Source organism: Linepithema humile, chromosome 1 (assembly GCF_040581485.1).
Source record: "Linepithema humile isolate Giens D197 chromosome 1, Lhum_UNIL_v1.0, whole genome shotgun sequence".
Classification (NCBI taxonomy): domain Eukaryota; kingdom Metazoa; phylum Arthropoda; class Insecta; order Hymenoptera; family Formicidae; genus Linepithema; species Linepithema humile.
In genome coordinates, this window is record NC_090128.1 from 10582747 (window position 1) to 10602517 (window position 19771).

At 41.4% G+C, this 19771-nt stretch overlaps 1 protein-coding gene across 4 annotated transcripts in view; it reads left to right on the forward strand.

The window, feature by feature from the left end:
• LOC105677193 (kin of IRRE-like protein 1) overlaps positions 1-19771 on the forward strand; it is a 337620-nt gene that overhangs the window by 248224 nt on the left and 69625 nt on the right. For all 4 annotated transcript variants that reach the window (XM_012375624.2, XM_012375623.2, XM_067347905.1 and 1 more), the window contains one exon: positions 6410-6621. In XM_012375624.2, the coding sequence (XP_012231047.1) occupies positions 6410-6621 (212 nt within the window). The remainder of the gene's footprint in view (positions 1-6409; positions 6622-19771) is intronic.

The following is a 19771-nucleotide window of genomic DNA, read 5'->3' on the forward strand; positions in this document are numbered from 1 at the left end:
GCGAAAAATAAATTCCATAACAAATTGACGCGTACAGCGATTCGTGGAAATATCGCTTGTCAAACTGTTATCACGCAGATATTTTCAAATTGATTGGCCAATAATTTAAATCTTCTTTACTTCCCAGCGTACACATTTAAATATTTATAGTTTTCTAAATTAATTTATAAATAATTTATTGATCCAAATATTTGCGCGTTAAATAAAAATACTTGCCCCATTTTATTCTTTCTAGGATTTTACGTAACCTTCGATTACTACTGCGATAATCCGAAACGTCGGTCGCACATAACGACATTCGTTTTATGAGTAGACGCAACATTAATGTTTTATTTCCATTAATGATTTACTGCGCGCGAGGAAGGGGATTCCAGCGAAAGGCGGAGAAGCGCGGGACGGAAATGTAAAACAGTGCGCGGGTCAGCGGCGTATACGGCGATCGACCGACAGTAGTACGTCACGATAGCGTCAACCGCAACTACGCGCGACCTGAGCCGATATGTCTGACTGCGTGTCGTTATTTCTACTAAAATCCGTGCAAGCGGGAGTCGCGCCGAACCGTAATACCGTATACATACGGTATGAAGCCGGAAATATTCGGTTGAAACCGTAGTCCGCCGCCGACGAGAGACATTGTCGACGACTGGTACGGACGCGGGAGCACAAATAGCGATCGCTGGAACGCGCGAGTTAGCGCGCACAAACGTTTCTCCATCGCCCTCGGCTGCGGGGAAATGCTCTTTATGTCTTTTGACGAACGCCAGTTATGTTTTAGATATACCGCTCGCAAACAATCCACGTAACTTCGGCTTCTGCATTTTAAATGTAATTTCTAGAGATTGCGTCTTTCCGCGTAATTTCATTTCTTTTGGGCGCCAATTGTAACTAAAGCCGAAACTTTATTGCTTTATGTTTTATTTTTCACTTTATATTTTATTACTTTATATTGTAAATACCACTTTTTATGGACTTTTTATGGAGTTTTGTTTGTCGAACTCTATTCCTTTCACAAAGCAAGCAGGCCGAAGTAAAAATACCACTCTTTTGATTTTAAATTGCTATAAATATGCATTCTGAAATGCATGCGTATACATTTACATAGCGAATATTGTTATATTGAGATGAATAAACGTAACATTATTCATATTAATAAAATAAAGAATATCTATGCGAATATTTTTGCAGTGCGAAAACTGTGTCGTGGGAAATGATGGTTAAAATAATAATGTTCATTTTGCTTGTCGTAAACAATCAAACTTTCTCCAAGTGTTTAGCGATGCAGAAATTTCGCAATTTTCCGTTGATCCATCTTGACTCGGCAAAGCTTGTTGAAAGGGAACGCACGGGAAAAAGTAGTGCGGTCATGCTTATTAAAATTAATACGGGATTCCTAGAGTTTCCGCGCTCGCATGCCTGTGTTATCTGGGATATTTTACGTCACGCGGGATACAAAGCCATGCATAAAGTATAAGAACAAGCTGTGCGAGGAGGACGCAAATTCCTCTTTCTTCTTGTTGAGCGGAGCCAGCCATACCGCTTCTTGTCGCGTTAACGCTCAACTTTCCGGCGTGAACTCTAATCTCGTTCGCTGTCGTTCGCGTTATCGTGGGGCTTAAATCTTCGCCGACTCGCACTCGTAACGCTGCCATCGTCGCCGCCGATTCCAGTCGCGCGATATCAGCCGCGATGTCGCCTCTTTTCTTGCTCAACTTTAACGCGATCCCAGCGATTTATTATCGTTCCCCGTCGATCCGCCGGCCACGCGCGTTAATGCGTTTCGAAAATCGATTGTGCGTCGATGCCGGCTGTTATCCCGATGGAGCAAATCTAAATTTCACCCACTTTATTCGCGCCGCTGTTCGTCGACATCGCTCCGCGGCAACGCGCTCGAAATGATTGCATTATCGACACCATCGGTTTCACCAACAGCAGTGGACATGGGACTTTTTCAATTTCGCGCACAATATCTATTTGTCGTTTTATACGCCCAAATTATCCGACGATAACATAACTAACTGCCGCGTAACGCCGAACGCTCGCCAAATCTCGCGGAATGCGGGCTACCGCGCGCGCGAAAAAATTTATCTCACCACGCACAAAATAGGAGGTAATTGCGAAACACGGTAGCGTGCAAGAGCGTATTTTAAGTGTTTTCGGTGGGTCGCGGACGACACAACGAAAATCGCCAAAGTGGCGTATTTTTCGCGGTTTCGTTTTGTGGTTTCAAACAGCAACCAGCGGCTGGCAGAACCAGAGAACAGAACGGTCCTGGTCAACGTGGATGGCAGTGTATGTACATTTGTTCGGTTGTTATTTACCCTTTGCGCGGAGATCGTGTGTCATTTTTACGGCGAATGGTCGAGAAGTCGAAATGCGGGGAAAACATCGGCGCGCAAATTCGCGAAATGTTGGACATTCAAACTGAAGGAAGAATTAATCAAAATAACACTCAAAAGAAAATGGATTATTTTTTTTTTTCGTTTTAGTTTCAGAATAAGTTAATAGACATTTCTCTTAACACCATTGAGTTTTATTTTTATTAGAAGCACAACATATGTAATTGCTGACTTTGATTATATTGCGAAAGTAGATTGAATTTTTGAAAAGTAAATTCCGATCCCCTCGTTCTTTAAGAAAGTATGTAAAAAACTCTCCGTTAAAAATGTAGACGTAAAATGCTTCTCGTGCTAGGCTATTATAGAATATAAATGCGTAGAAAAAGTTCTCATGAATATTACGATAGCTTATTACTGTGTTAACATAAGAATTCTACTGACTTGATAAAGATAGCTAAAGTGTTATAAAGATTTGGATAATCTCGCTGTTTGATCGTAGCTTCGAAAATACGGCAGCCCCGCAGAAATGCGGGACATTAACATGCAGCCACGAGAATTAAGGGAGGGAGGGAAAAGAATTTTATTGCGCGTAGCCCTGAGCCGGGTGCTATGCATTTATTCTCTTGCTATTTACCCCTTGCCCTAAGGGTGCGTGTTATTTTCGCTATAAAAGACCGGGGCACGAGGAAAGGACGTGCGCAAAGGAAGAAGGGTGAGGCGAGTGAGAGATCGCTTACACACAGGGAAAGTGAGAAAGAGAGGAAAAAAGAACAGCGCGGGTAAAAATGAAGCGAAAATATTAAAAAGCACTCAGCCTCGCTTTCCAAATTCACGTAATCTAGAAAAGTCGCCCCGACGACTTTATCTCGATGCGCCGCGGTAAAGAACGACGCGACGAGAATTACTGCGTCGGCCGGAATAGGCCGGGAGTGTAACGCGAGTATGAGGCGATTCGGGTTAAAGACACGTCGCGAAATTAATGCACCAATAAATATTTAGAAACGTATAATTTTCTTGCACGCGCGTTATGCAAAGCAGCCGCTGGCGGGGTGTACATTTATTCCGTTTGCTATTTACCTTTTGCTCGCCGGACATTTATCATTTTTACGAGGGTTCGCAGGTCGCGGGCGAATCGTTTGGCGAGGGAAATACGGGAGCGCGGAGGGAGGGAGGGAAGGCAACGGGAAGGTCTCGTGCGACGAGACCGCGGATTAGGGCGGAATATTGAAAATGAATTTAACTGCGGCCCGAAATTATATGTTCATCGCAAATATGAAACGACCGCGTTCTCAGTTATGTTCGCAAAAAGGATGGATTCCTTAAACACAGACATTTCCTTTTCCCTTTCTCGGTCAATACTATGTCGTGGATGAAATCTATTAGCGACTGGAAAGAATACCGTTTGCTCACGAGCTCTCGACAGTCCGCGCACGATCTCGCCGCGTGTCTATTTATTTTAAGCCAACGGTTCTTAATCCTTTCAACGGCTAGGCACTCCTCGGATTCTCGAAACGACGCCGTAGCTTCGCGGAAAAATATATCTCTCGCATTCGGAAGAAATGTTCAGTTTTACTTTAGAACCACTGACTTAAAAAATATGTATTATTCCCAAGAAGACAATCGGAGCGGAACGTAACTGAACGGGGGAGAAACGGTCGACATGATGAAACGGGAGGGAATAACGGTGAGGATAAAGGACGGTAGATCGCTAGGAGAGAGGTCGTGAACGAGGCGGCGGAGTCGAGCGAAATATTGGAAAGCTGGCTGCGCGGCAAGATAAAACGTTTCATAAAACAGACATCGATTCCGTATTACCCGGGCGCGCCACGTCGACGTGAATCGAGAGTCTCGTTGGAGTGCTCGTCGAGAGCGCCTGCGAAGAGAGGGAGAAAACCGGGGTCCTGCCGGCGTATAAAGGGACGGGAGAAAGATACGCATTTCCTTATTGCATCTCAGAGGCCGCACCCCCCTCTCGTCTCCCCTTCGTTCCCCGCCGCTTGTGTTCTGTTCTCGCCACTTTTTGGCCGCATTCCGCGTTATCGCATCGTCCACGTGAGACCCGGGGAGGAGAAATGAAAATCCTCATGTCGCCGCGCGTAAGCCTTGTGGAAACAGAGAAGTCACGCTCGAAACAAAAATATGATTCCATTTTTTCCCTCAGATGTGATATATAATGCGCTCCGTTTCATTTTTATTCTAAAAAAATTAATGTAAAATTACAATTATTATACAGCGGATAATTTTGATACCAACTATTATAGGTGGAAATTTACATATGTATGTTAATTTATAGCTTTCAGGTGAAATTAATTTTCAGTATCGTGCTGCGTAATATTACAAAAATGTACATTATATAAGATTTGTGAAATATTATATCGCGTAATTCTCCATATAAAATAAAGATACGTTTATAATAAGAGATAAAGTTACATAAATTTTGTAATATTATATAATGTTTTATATTTTTGTTATTTTCACGTGTATTATTTGTATAAATATACTGAATTTTTTTACATTGTAAATGCAAATTATTTTTTGTTAATATTAAAGAATACGCAGCAATTATCCGCCGACAGAGAGCGTGTTATAAAACATAATTGCAATAAATCTGATGTTTGTCACGGGTCCACTTATTAAATAATTGCAGAATCACAATGTTATTTATTCATCGCGATGAAACATCGATGCAGTTTTATAATGATCTAAATAATAGCACCTTTGGCTGAATTCAGATTAACAATAACTTTTCTTTCATCGATCACGAATAACGCAATGCACACTGCCACTTTCATTAATAAAATACGTAATTTTGCTTGCGGGAGCTTTTGACATTACATTTACGTCAAACGAGATCCGATATTGCGCCACGGGGAAATTTTACGTTCCTATTAATATATAGTTGCTATATTACACGTGCATATAATTGTAGTTAATGTCAAACGGGTATCGTTGAACATGCTCTCGTAAAATCTCATTTCGGAATTATTGCGAAACGCAGACCGGGCAAAAATCAACTAGGAAACGTTTCTCTTTATCCTTTCAATTTTGTTTCATTTGCAATACCTTCTTTGATTTCCATTATCTCGCAAATTCATTTCGTACTGTTATTATTATATAGCTTGGCGAATCTTCTTGCCGTCCGTATTTTGAATTTAAAAAGTTTCACTCCACAGTAGACAGCTATTGGAACTTAATTCGACCGTCTATAACGCGTATCAGCGGTCTCTCAATTTTGCGATACGCGCGCGTATTTTGCGCGAGAGTTAAACCGTAATATAACGTAAATAGCGTGGATTACCGACCGGCGCCGTGATTATATTTTCCAATTATCCATTGTAATCAGCCGCGGTTCGATTCGATCGGCGCGCGCATCGGTCCTTTTTCTTCGGCTAGCACAGTACCTACGATATCGATGAAACGGAAATGAGCGGTGTCCGTTCAAAATATCGGATAACACGGCTGCGATTTAATTGCGTTATCGCCGACTACCTGCACGCCATGCGCTCCATTCCCCGCGCGCTCGCACACACATGATAATTATTCCATCGATTTGAAATAATTATATCGGGCTCGTAAGCGGGTAATACTCGATACTACCGCGGTCCGCTACGGCGATCAATGAATCGCGAATTTTTTTCAACACCAATTATTCCGACTCCACACTACGCGCGATCCCATTGTCCGCGCCGTTTCTCGCGAAACCTCTTCGCGTGAGGTTTGAATTTCGTTGCCTGGAATGTGCGATCGTTTTCTATGTATGCACACATCGCAATACCATCGATACCACGAATTTTTATCATTTCTCATAATTGTCCTTTCTGATAATCAAAGGAAAAAAGAATTGTAGTACAATGAATTATATATGCAAAAATAAAATAAAACGTGTAATCTGAAAATTAAACAGAATTGATTAACAATAAGTTATAAAAAATAGCGTATATTAAATGCTAAATAAAGAAAATTCCATGACAAAAAATTAAGAATTTGTTTAAAAAATTTTTTTAATGTGTTATGTATAAACTATTGCATTACATGCTTAAGCTTACGAATTGTTGGATTTCTTTTTGTTACAGAATCGACGCGCGAGAGAAGCCGGTGACGAAGGCGCAGCACTCTTCGGATTCCGGTGTTTTCGGTCCACGCGCCTTTTTCCGAACAGCTTTCCCGAGCCCGGCGGTTTTGGTGATTGACGATATAAAACGCCACGACGCGGCAACGTACAGATGCAGAGTGGATTTCCGGAAGGGCCAGACGCGCAGTTTCCGGTACAATTTGACGGTGATTGGTGAGTACCTCAAAAATGTAATACATCATGATATTCCCGATTTCTCTGTACGAGTATAGCAAATAGATACGTATAGTCTCTTTATATAAACGGCAGCTTAGTCATTGTTCCTGCTATTTTTACAAGCGTTTAGATAAGATTACTAAATGAAAAATTCAGCCACTTTAAGCAATGAGTTTTCTTTGGATTTTTCTGACCTATTTTTATTTTTAAAGAACGATTCTTTTATAGTTATTTCTTTAACCTTTTTAAATATTCTGATATATTTAAAAAAATTTTATTTTATTAATTTGTTTCTTAAATAGATATTTGACTACAAACGAAAATAGGTAGATTTTATTATAAAGCTTATTGAAGCATATAAGCTATCTATTTTGAAATTAAATTAGATATATTCAGGAAACAAGCAAAATACAATGGGATTTGGATACGAGATATAAAAAATAAAATTAAAATAACTTTAAATATGTTATATTTTTGATAAATTATAGGATATTGATCATAATAAATAATACGGCTATAGCAATAGTAGCTACAATGATTGTTCATTTATATGAAAAGCAGCTTACTGCTCGCTTTTCTCCATTCAATCAAAAAGAGTTCATAGCGGACTAATTTATTATGACTTTAAAGAGAAGCCTTAAAACGCATTATCCTGCCGCGGATGAACTGGATGGAAAAAGTGAGAACTGGTAGAAAGAGAAATAGCGGTTTTGTTCGAAAAATCGATCAGGCCTGGCCTGCCGTGTCGCGCACCATCGAAGAAACGATTTGCGGCGATCAGATCGAACACACGAGCATGAAAGCTACTATGGGTGGCTATTTCGCGAGGGCACGGGGTTCCGATCGATCTTTCGCTCAGTTTCGAACTTACTAACCCGTCACCTATTTGAACGCGCACATAGATTCGCTCGCCTCGCCGCCGCGCGCGCTACCTCCTCGCGAAACCCGACGGAAGTAAAGTGCGCCTTGAGACGGCGGACGGGTGTCTGATCAAACAAATGCCGCGACTACTGAAAAATGCATGAGTCAATAGCAAACGCGTCGTCCCGCCGTCGTACGTCTGCGTGCGGTGGCAGTTTTACACCGTGTGGCCACTCCGAAGCTCAGTTCACGTATCTCAGGCTTCTCCGACACCCATTCTCGAGCGCTTCCTTTCACGAACGAGAGGCGCGAATTCGGTGAATTTCGATTAAACGCGACGGATCCGTCGAACCCCGCACAAATACCGATATTTCGCTCGTATTTCGCGACGAGGATAACGGCGGCAAACTGCGGGCTACGTTGGCGATGACCTGAAAAATCCCGCCCGACCGTTATTACGTACGTCGCGGTGATTCCACTTCCGCATATCCTGCCGCGTATCCTTTCGCGGCTTAGAGTAATACCCGTGAACCATACCGCGCTCCCTTCATCCCAGATGTGCTGCACGGGCGCGAATACAGTTGATCATAAAGTCCACGACGTACGGAGGGTGTAACTTTCATGGAAGCCCCTTCAAAGCAGTCGGTAACGGAGTACGCTCGAATCTCGGGATATCCCGTATAGCTCGCGGCGGGAATATAACCGGGAAAATCCTACTCCCGATCCTCCCGATACCGGAATCCATCTTTGGCGCCAATCCCGCGCCTCTCCTCGCCGCCCCTATCGACTGGAGGTTAAAGAGCGGAATAGTGAAAGGGAGAGAAATGGCGTGAGAGAAGGAAAGCTGCTGGGAGAGGATGAAAGAGAGAGAGAGAGAAACGACAGGGAAAGGGATAAGGGTGGTGAGAATGTAAGTGTCGCAGTGCAGATTCCGGGAAGACCCGGCGACCAGTATGGAATTCCTTGACTGATCCCTCAGGCGATCTAACCCTTTCTAGTAATAGCGGGGTGCGCATAGTGTTTCTGAAATGTTCGACTGTAACACTCCACGTCGAATATCCATATAATATTCGCAAATACTGGATATCACAAAATAAACGAATGATATTTTTATTGGCAGATTTTTCTACGAGATTTCCATTTCCGTTTTCCTTTGGCAAATCCCAAAAAACTGTCGTTTGCTGCAGCGTTCAAAATTTCATTATTTCTATTTTTTGTAATTATTTATATTTCTGTTTTATTTGTATTATATTCTTATAAAAAAAATTAAACCTGTCGTTAAATTTTATATAATACGAAATTCGATATAATACAAATTAATCAAAATTATTTTACTCTCGTATCCAATCTCATTGTATTGTGTTTGTTTTTCCTGAATATGTCTACATTTAATTTCAAAATAGACAGCTTATATGCTACAATAAGTTTTATAATAAAGTCCACCTATTTTCTTTTGTCTAATATCTATTTAAGAACTAAATTAACGAAACAAAATTGAAAAAATTATATCAAAATATTTAAAAAGATTGAAGAAATAACTATAAGAAATCGCTCTTTAAAAATAAAAATAGGTTAGACAAATCCAAAAAATAAATAAATTATTTTGATTATTAATTATATATTATATTAAGAAAGTTTCAATTGCTTGATAGTTAAATCGCACATAAAAATTTTGCTCATATAATGCAAGTTATCTTTCGCCAATTAAAAAGCGCCTACTGAAAGATATATTCTCTATTTCTGTACGATGTATCTCGAGCTTAAAAGCGGGAGAGTTTTGTTAATTTTTTTGTATCTTTTGCACAACTGCGCGCACACGCGGTTTCGCGCTTTAATTAAGTTGCGCCAATATCGAGCAAACTGATCGCAGAGGCGCCGCTCCGAGAGGCAATCCATTTTCTGCCTCCTCGGTTCCGGCTTTGCCGACACGTTCGTCTGTCCGTCCGCACGTACCCTCAAAATGCTCCCCTGGAATCTGCCTCGCAAGGACCCCCGTGCCGCAACGTCCAATTCAAACGTACTCACGGTATTCCAAAAAGTAACGAACGAAATTGGCCCCTGCGGGTGTGGTATCAAACCTCACAGAGGACAAGGTATTTTCATCAGAGAAGATTGGTTCCCAAGAGTTCCTAGAGATCGCCTCTCCCTCTCTCTCTCTTCGACTTTCCTGGGCTTTTCCGCGGTAAAACCGTCCTACCTATTCCAGCGATGCAATGTCCGAGCGCGTCTCTTCCGCTTTATCTCTTTCCCTCGCTCGCATATTGCGGCACCAAGATGCTGGGCGAAATACGTATTCGAGCTCTTCGACGTTTAACTTAGCATGAATGCGGTCGACGTTGAGCGAATCTCGACGTTTGGCTTCCGTTATTTTCTACAGCGCACTCCATCCGTCTGTTTAAGCATCTTGAAGCATGCAAACACTGAAATTCTTACCATGCTTTTTGCCGCGCTTTCGAAAACGCGCATGCAAAATTTAATAAACGAATTATTTATACAGTTTACGCAAAACATTTTTGCATTCGGCGTAGCGTTCTGTGTATAACAAATCATAACTGATTCAGTTATATTATTTTACTTTATTTTCAATTAAAAATATTAATCAAAATATTGATATAACCAGGAAATTAAATATTACACCTTTTTCAACAAAATTTCTATTTTAGTATCTTTATTTTAAACACACATAATCGTCGATGTATCAATTTTGCTAATTTTATTTCTGCGAAATATACTGTTTGATAAAAAAATCAATGTCTTTCAAATAAAGTAGTTTTAGGTCCATAACACTTGGCTTTATAAATTAGTCTTATTGCGATTCTTGTCTTGCGATATTGTTATCATTTCTCTTTATTTCCTCAGCCACACAGCAAAATTTCACTGCGCGGAGAGGGATATTTTAAGATGCGTTGATTTTTTTGTGCATTACGATTGTCATACGGTTTCTCTTGAGGTGAGAAAGGCAATTATACACAGTACGTATGCATGCATACATTCTTGCAAGCACAATGGCGATATATTAACGCACACACCTAGCGCGCGTGAAGCACTGTCTTATAGATTAGGCTAATGCGGCAGTATTCGCGCGGTATTGTTACGCTATCGTATTACAACGCGCTCTGTGTCATAGTATATACGAGCACAATATTATTATCCAGCGTAATCATGTAAGTATATTACGCGCCGGCGCGTGGCATAATAGTTAGCGTTACTTACGTGAGTTTCACGAACAGGCTCTATGTGTCATCACGTGAAGCAGTAAAATGTAGTTTTATTTCCAAAATGCTTGTATAAGAAGAAAACAAGTGGAGCGTTTAGAGTAACATTTTTCAATTTAGAGTCTCGTGTTTTTATAGCCTTTTCTCTGTTGTTTTTTCAATTTAGATTCCAGGAGTGAAATTCCCGCGTGAATTTGTGTGTCTATTTTTTTTCTCGTTTTATTTAACTCTATCTCCCGTTGAAAATCACCGATTGTCCTTTTATGCGTAATCATCTATCTTCTTCCGTCTTTGTAAGAACACAGAGACGAGCGGCGTTCTTGAAATAAGCGAGCTTGCACGACGGCGCCGGTGAAAAGAAGGATAGCGCAGATTAGAGGAGCGAATTAGAATTTCAGAAATCCACGCGAACTTTCCGCGTTAGCTCAGGCCAAACTCCGCCGGCGAATGGGGTGCGAAGGAGGAGGAAGAGTACGAATGGACGTGGGGTGGACAAACCCCGTCGTTAAGTCTTCCCTTAATTAACCTAACCTTTTCCCTCTCATTCACTCCCCCGCCCACGCTTCTCGTAACTCCGTTTCCTACTCCTCCGTCTCTGTGCTTCGTCTCTCTGCGCTTTAGCTCTCCCGTTGCATTAACGCCGAGAGGAAAATCTTCGTCTACGTTCCTCGCAAGGAAAAGGGGCGCGCCGGCCAGATCGATCCTTTTGCCTCTCTCGCAGTTGAAATAATATCGGGAGACACTCGAGCCGGATAATGCGAGTCGAAATTAAGCACGAAATAATATAAAGCGTCTTTGTCACCCAGCGCAGCTAACGCGGCGCGTCTTCTCGAAATAATTCGCGACGGACGAAAGCGGATTATCGGACGCGGAGAGCCGGTCGCGAAAGGAATTTGGATTTGCGTTTGTGACTCTCTTCGAAGAGGAATTTAATTCCTCGGTTATATAAAATGCTCCTCCTCTCGCTTTGTTAATATATGCTTTGATAGCATTTCATCGATCACATAGCGTCAACGATAATATTAACTTCATTTATGCGCGTAAATACATCGCGTGAAAAACAAGGATTTTTGTAGAAAGTAAGATATTCTTGATGTAGAATATTGCAAAATATCTTCCCATTATTGTATAATTACATCGAATTATACTCGTCGCAAAACAGAAATAAGATGACGTATAATTTTCAAATGAAAAATTTATTAAAGTCACGTAACGTGCATTTGAGATCGCAATTTGCGTGACGGAAAAAGCACAACGTTTGTCAAGAGGCACTTGTAAAACCACTCAAAAACTCGTGAAATCGTAATAAGCCTCTGCAGGAAAAAAGTTTCACGGGTCGCGGCGCATTTGACAAAGAAAATCAAGAATTAAACGATAGCAGTGCCCAATATTTCGTGTGTTCCGCCAAAGTGAGCGGTTTTGCAAACTTGATAATCCGATTCGAGGGACAAAAGCGTTGAACGGCATTCTTCGAAGATATACAAATAACGCGAAGCACTTTGACGCTCGAAGGTTGGGCGAAAAATTCATCTTTGCCCCTTCAGCCAAAGGGTTACCTTCGTAAAACGCGGAGTAGAAATTTGTTCCACCCTTTTAAGTTGACGCGCACGGCTGCGTGCGTTCGTATACACACACACACACGCGCGCGCGCGCGCGCACGCACACGCGCGCGTGCACGCGCGGTGAACAATGAAGGGGTTTGTATCGAGGTCGGCAACCCTTTTCCCAGCCGACTCAGGTATACGTTTATATTCTATGCGTCGACTAATGGGGTATAAGTGAACGCCACTGCGTGTGAGAGGCGCAAAGAAGGAACGAGTGAAAAAAGTAGCGTGCGCTATTGGCGGCCGTACAGCATGTAATCGAGCTTCTCTGTGGTAGGGTTAATTAACTATCCTGTTTCTGGCAGTTTCGTTACTTTTCGTACAAATGAAATCACCTCTATTAAATTCAATTTGTCGTTCTGCTGGTACTCGATTCGGTCTTTCTCTTTTAACGAATTAATACATGTCGACGATAATATTCTGCTATTAATTGGACTAATTTCTTCAAACCATTATCGAATAGGAGGTTTAATTGTTTTATTTTATATTATATTGAATTTATTATAGGTGATTTATATTTTGCGATAGAATTTAGGATAGAATTTTACTCATAATTTTATGTACCATGTAATATAGGAAATATTTGAAATATTAAAGCAAAAATGTGTACACACAAAATATATATGTATATTAGTAATATTGTATAAGAGAGGTTTATGTGATATATTGTGTATTTAAATTTTTCGAGCAATTTAAAACAAAAGAAATAAATTTTGAATTTAAACAGTTAAAATGTAAGCAATATGATAGAGTTGTAATGTTTGAAAATTTAAAAAGTTTCAACATTAAAGGAAATTCGAGCTAAAATGTGCATTACAAACGAAAAATGAATTTGTTTTTGCCTAACTTTATTCAAATGTCAATTTCCAAATTTTCGGTTCTGAAGCTTGAATTCGAGCAGATCGAACTCTTCAACATACTTTCTCAGAAAATCCGAACTTATATTTTGACGTACAAGCTTGAGATCCAGGCTGTTCAAACTGCTCGACCATTTTAAATTTCCGAGCACTAGTATTTTGAATACGTATATTTCAATTTTTCAAATGTTTTGTATTACATAAAATTATAAATGTATTTCTATCTTGAATTCCGTCCCAAATTTATAAATCGCCTAAAGCGGGCTTTATAAAAATTGCAAAACATATAACATGAATAAACACAACGTAAAATAACGGTCTGGTTGGTTTACAATTGCACAAATAAAAGAGACAATTTATTAACAATTTTTGGAATGCTTAAAATTTGACAACAGAATTTTTTTGAAATGTAGATTATCGAATTACCTATTTTGCAAGTTTGCTTATGATATATTCGCATGAATGATGCATGAAGCACCCGAAGTGTTAAACTGACGTTTCACATTTACGAGAACATGTGGGCTACCGTGATACGTCTGCAACGTCACGATTTCCGTCTTTGTCACCGCAACAAGCACATGAATCGTAAGGCTTGCGAACTCCCGCGGCCAAAGTACCCACCGCCGCGATAACAAATCGACCGCGATATTTCACTTGATAATAAGTAGCAAACTGACCGCAGCCGGGAGGGATTCGTGGAGCGGGGAGGAACTCGCGGAATGCCGGAATGCGCCGGCAAAGGAAAGAGAGCACGAGGGATAAAAAGAGGGTAAGGGCGAGGGAGCGAGGGCGGGAGATTGGCAAACGGGATTCGAGATCGGAAAAACGGTCCGCGAAGTCGCATGAATTTATGGGAGACATAAATCCAAGTTGCCGGCTCGCGCGTACCACGATTTTCGGAGGCCTTTGCGGACATCAGCCTCTCCCGGGGCGGTTCGCGCCACATCCAGTCCTTTCGCCAAAATTGGAAAAGACGATTCCCCCCCCCCCCCCCTTTCCTATCCGCGACGATCGACGATCGTCACGCGTGAGCCATCAAACCGCCGCTTTGCCGATATAAACGACGGATATTAACGATTCATGGCGTTGGCGAGGACGACGCGGATTTAAGCGCGCAACTCTGACGCAGAAAACGACATGACATAAAGTTCATATAAATTCTGATCCGTCCGCTCTGCCGCCGCGAGGGAGGATCTTTAGCAAAATTGCCGACGGCCAAGCTATTTTTCATTAGAATAGGCGAGCTAGAGAAATAACGTGCGCACCCGTATCGCCGTTTTGTCGACTGCGCGTCGAGAATTTAATACGGCAAAATGAACCGGGCGAGCGAGCAACCAGAATGAAATCTGGAAGACCGACGATCTTTCATTAAAACGACTCCGGCGGTGCGACAAAACATATCCCGCGTATACGCGCCAGCACGTAATGGAAAGTGATTGATGATCTTTTATTAAAGCATCTTGCGGCCGTTACATCTCGAATTTTCGTACCGCGAGCAAGGAAAGTTACTGTTTTTCAACGAAATATACGCGACAGGGTGGACAATATTAATATATAAATACAACAAATTTATTGTAACAATTTCTACCGCGTGATGTCGAATGCCGCAGTAGAACCTGTTAATTGCGAAATTATTATTTCTATGTAAATTAATAGATAATATAGATGAAATTACGGGAAAATAATCCGACAAATAGAAATATCAGGGATGATATATCACTGGTATTTTTGCCAATAATTACTCGATATCCGATTTCTTTCATCGTAACTGGAACGCAGAACGATTGGCCTCATTATTTAACCTTACAGTACGTTTATTTGCTATATAAACAGTATATTCCAGCTGGAACAAACTTTTCACTTGTTTCAATAAAGTATATTAATTTCTTGTACTTTTCTTTTTTTTTACACTGAGGAAACAATCTCTCTGTCAAATTAATTTTTAAAAATATTAAAATCGATATTTACTCGCGTGATAAAATTTGGAGTAAATTTTATACTGGAAAATTAGAGGCTTAATTTTCTTTTTCTCGAAACAGATCTTCATAAAATTGCACCAAGATTGTGCTTAATATCTCGCTCATCGACGTTTATTTGTCGCGGCGTCAGGCATGTAGTTAAGCTTCGGCGAGGTTAATCGAGATTCCGCGCGGCACTCCACGTGTCAGGAATGGAAACGGGTCGGACCGCTCGTAGCCGGCTAAAACAACGGAGGGATTAAAGCCGCGCTAATGTATCAAATAGCCGCGGCGGCCGTGTAAAACCGAGCCGCCGCGACTATCTCGAGGACGGCACTTACCGAGCGTTCTTCGCGGTCTTGGTTTCGGCTTACTGAACTATGTGTATAGAGCGACATATACACAACAGGCTCTGCCTCCTTCCCTCGATGGGCGGCGGTGGAGGCCCGCAGCGTTGCGCACGGCACGTACGTGCGAGCGAGCGAGCGAACGAACCTTGTCACCCGCGGCGTGATAAACTGCCGCGCGCTAACTACGCGAATTATTCCAAGTAGATGCCGGCGCGCGGCAGTACTTGCTGAAGAAGTTTCGCCCGCACATCTCTCCTCCGGGGCCTCGTAGCCTCATATAATGCGCACGCGGAACAAACGGGACGATGGGGCCACAACGCGGGGGTGGTGCGGGCATTCCTCGTGCTTCCTCTTTCCCCCTCCCCTCCTTCCCGCCGTCAACCCTCGCGATCTCGCGCGCGGCTAACCAAAAACGGCCCGGTAATCGCGTTAGTTGCCGGAGGTATCCGAACACCTCTCGACTAATATCGCCGCCGCTCGAATTACGTCATCGTTTGCGGCTGATTCGAACTATCGGCGACGATCCCCGGGCACGCCGGAGAAACGACGGAGTTGCTCAAAGGGAAATGCGTTCTCGCCCCGGTCTCTCCATGGCCGATTACTCGAGTTTATAATCCACCGTTTATTTCGCGGCGCGTGTTGCCGAGCGCGCATTTGTGCAGTTTATTAAATAAATAAAAGGACAACTGTTTAATCCGCTTAATTATTTAATAACGACGAAACACGCAGCGGCCGCTCAAATTGTATGCTTTATGCATTTCGCCGGAAAATGATGTAACTCTTGCAAATAGAAAGTTTACAAAATACTCACTGGTGGGATTTAATAATGAAATCCAAATTTCTGTGGTGCAGAATCGTGCTTCTATTTTTTTAGGCGAAACACGTGCATGAAAGATATTAATTAATAATAAAATAGAAAATAAAGTTTTGCATGCAAAATTATTACTTTACATCAATGTTTTAATTTCACAAATCTATTGTTTCAATGAAAATTTATATATTGTAGATTTATGGTGTTAAAAGCTCAACAGAATTTATGATACTTGCTGAGGGTTAAAGCTCTCAATGAGAGGCGCGAGATATTTTAAAGCGGCAGAATTTCATGCATTTTTCCCGACGACGATGTTTCTCCAGATTCGAGCGATTCCATCACGGTCGATCGATCTAATTGTAAGTGCACAGGCGTCGACTCGATTCAGATGCAAATTACAGCAAACGAACTCCATTCGTCGTCGTAACGCGAAACTCGCGAGCCGCGCAGCGACGGAATTCGGCGAGGAGTGTCCCACGCTAAGAACACGCGACTTCCTCGTCGCCGAGAGACGGGATTCTCTGTCAATGACGACGACGACGACGACGAACGAGTGTTCATTCCGCGAATATGTGCCGCTTTGCCGTGGCGTAATGTTTCGCAAATATTGGCGTAGAAATCGGCTCCTCTGCCTTCCGGCCGGGCCCTCCGGTGGATCCCCGTCGTCCCGTCTCCTTTCCCTGCCCTCCCCCTTTTCCCCCAACTGCGGCAGTTGATCTGCAGACGCACAAATTGGCTCGATACATCCGACGAACGTGAAGCGAGTACATAACTCGATAAGTACACAAAATTTTCCTCGCTGTATCTACCGCCGAGACGAATATCTCTCGACTGGCGTATCCCTGTAACGTCTGCGAGACATCCGACCCACCGAGGACTTCCATGCACACACACACACACACACACATACACCCACACACACACAAAAATGTATATACATATATACACCGAGACGGGATCTTTACAGCATATAACGATCGTCGGTCGGCTATAGAATTTCACCACCCGCCTTTTTTCTCAGGCGAATTACTATCTCGCGCTCGCTTCAATAAGCGGGACGTGTAAAATGGCGCGGTATTATTGAAACCGTGTTGATTTTACGACGCGAACAGTTTGCGTCGCGAATCGATGCGCTGGACTGAACGCCGTCGGTGCGATCGTATGTTACTGCTACGATAAATTTGAGAGATCGCCCGAACGGTGCTCATCGGCTTTGCATAAGTCATCGATCGCGTTAACGTAACGCGCCAATCTGTAAATACGCCTGAGGTAATAAGTTAATGCTGCAACGACAGAGACATTAATTTCGTTGATAAATGTCTTTTTCATCAATCACAAAGTTTGCATTTTTTCCGCTCTCTTGTTAGCGATGCGAATTATGTCAGAAGGTCTTAATTTGTCATAATTCTATGCGTAAAATAACAAATTATTTAATTTTATGGTTATTAATTTTTATTGCAATGTTTTTTTGCGTTATTAATTTTTAATATAATCATTCTTTTTAATCTTTGTAATAGAGAGATAGTGAAAATAGCAACTTCACCATCTCACGACTGTTCGACACCGTTAAACGGTAAAGACTGATTATTTTTCTCCCTATCTATTTGAGCTCTTGCAATTTCATCGTGTTATTCTGCGAAGCTATTTGCCCTTAGAGAGGTACGCGCGAAGGGCTATGAAGAATCCCGACGACCGGCCAGCAGATTTTAATATTTGCCGTCATATCTCAGCGAGGCGAACTTTCGACGCGCGCTGACTCTCACTTAAAATCACTTTATACGAATCGCGAACACTTTTTCATCCGTCGTTTCGCGTACACCCCTCCCCTCCCCGTCCCGGTCTGGCCGTCCCATCGCCACTTGTCCGTCCCACTCCTCTCGACCCATAACCCATATCCCATGGATAACTCGCGAAAATCCATTTCGCCGTCGACGACTTCTGAAAACGCCCGCATTATTCTTACCGACCCTCGCCTCTCTTTACATTATCCCGAAGACGTATGGTGTCGGATAACATTTTTCTCGAAAAAAAAAAGAAAAAAGCTCCGCAACCGCTCGCAATGACGTAGTGGCCAGCAGTTTCGCGGCCGAAAAAGTTCCATAATGCCGCGTAAGTCAGCTGGTCCCGCTTTATCACCGCCGACTTTGTCAACGTTTTATCTATCGTCCAGTTATTATCGCCGTTAAAGAACAATTTGCACGAATGCATCCAATAAATGAAAGAATATAGACGATAAACAGATTAAATTGAAAATTCTGAACAAATCACGTCACTGTCAATTAATATGTGATTTATAAAACGTGAAAGAGAAGTCGCGAAAAACTGTTTAAAAAGCGAAACGAGGAGAGGAGTATTAAACGGGCAATGTGTGTATATATATATATATATATATATATATACATATACACGAATATATACATATATACGAATGAACTACGTATATATAAATATGTACATATATATATATATATATATATATATGTACATATGTATATATACGTAGTTCATTCGTGCGACCTCAGCAGATATCTAAAACCAATAAAGACCCGCAGACACACTTCCTCGTCCGCACCGACGGTTAACGAGGTACTAAGGAATCTGAAGACAGCCATTTGGTGGCTGAAAATTAGACCACTTAGGCTTAAACGACCCTGACGATTGCTCACGAAAGTTACTGTAACTTTTAAATCCGACCGGACGAAGACACGCTACTGTAATTATGATTCGATTGTGTTATCGAGGCGAGCAGACGGAAGAAGATATTGTGAACTTTAGAGCGTGTGAAAAAAGCGATTACATAAGAAAGAAAACAACGTAAAGTTTGTTGTAAACTTGTGTTATTTTTATGTGAAATGATATAAATTGAATTACAAAGTATTTTTTGATATTCCACTTTTGCAATGGTTTGCTCAGAGAAAGAATAGTAATAAACGCATAAATGAATATAATAATATATAATTTAAATTTTTATCTAGAAATAGATTTTTATCTAGAATAGAAATGGACAAAAAAACAAAAACTTTTCTCAAAGAAGTCGATCACTTTTCCGATATCTTCAAGTCACTCGCACATCCATTAACGACCATCCTACACGGAAATCGAACATTAATCCGTGGCCAATATCACGACGATCATAATTCAAATCTAGCAATTTGATAAAAACAGAACGGTTGGATTTCATTTCATTTTAAGAAAAAAAAATATTTGAAGAGATAAATAGATAGATGGAAACACATTTGTTCGGTGATGCAAAACTCAAATCTCTTAAGCTTTCAATAATGTAGCGTACAATTGTATATATTTTAACGCGATGAAAAGAATAGAAAAGAAGAAATAAAAATATTAAAATTCGCAGCTTTTTAGAAGAATAATTTCACATTTTATGTAGGAAGAAATGAGAATCGACTTTCCATTAACTTATCTCACTTTTATTACGATCAGTGTATGTTTGTACCGTGCAAGCACATATTTTCTGTGGAAGACAATAATAA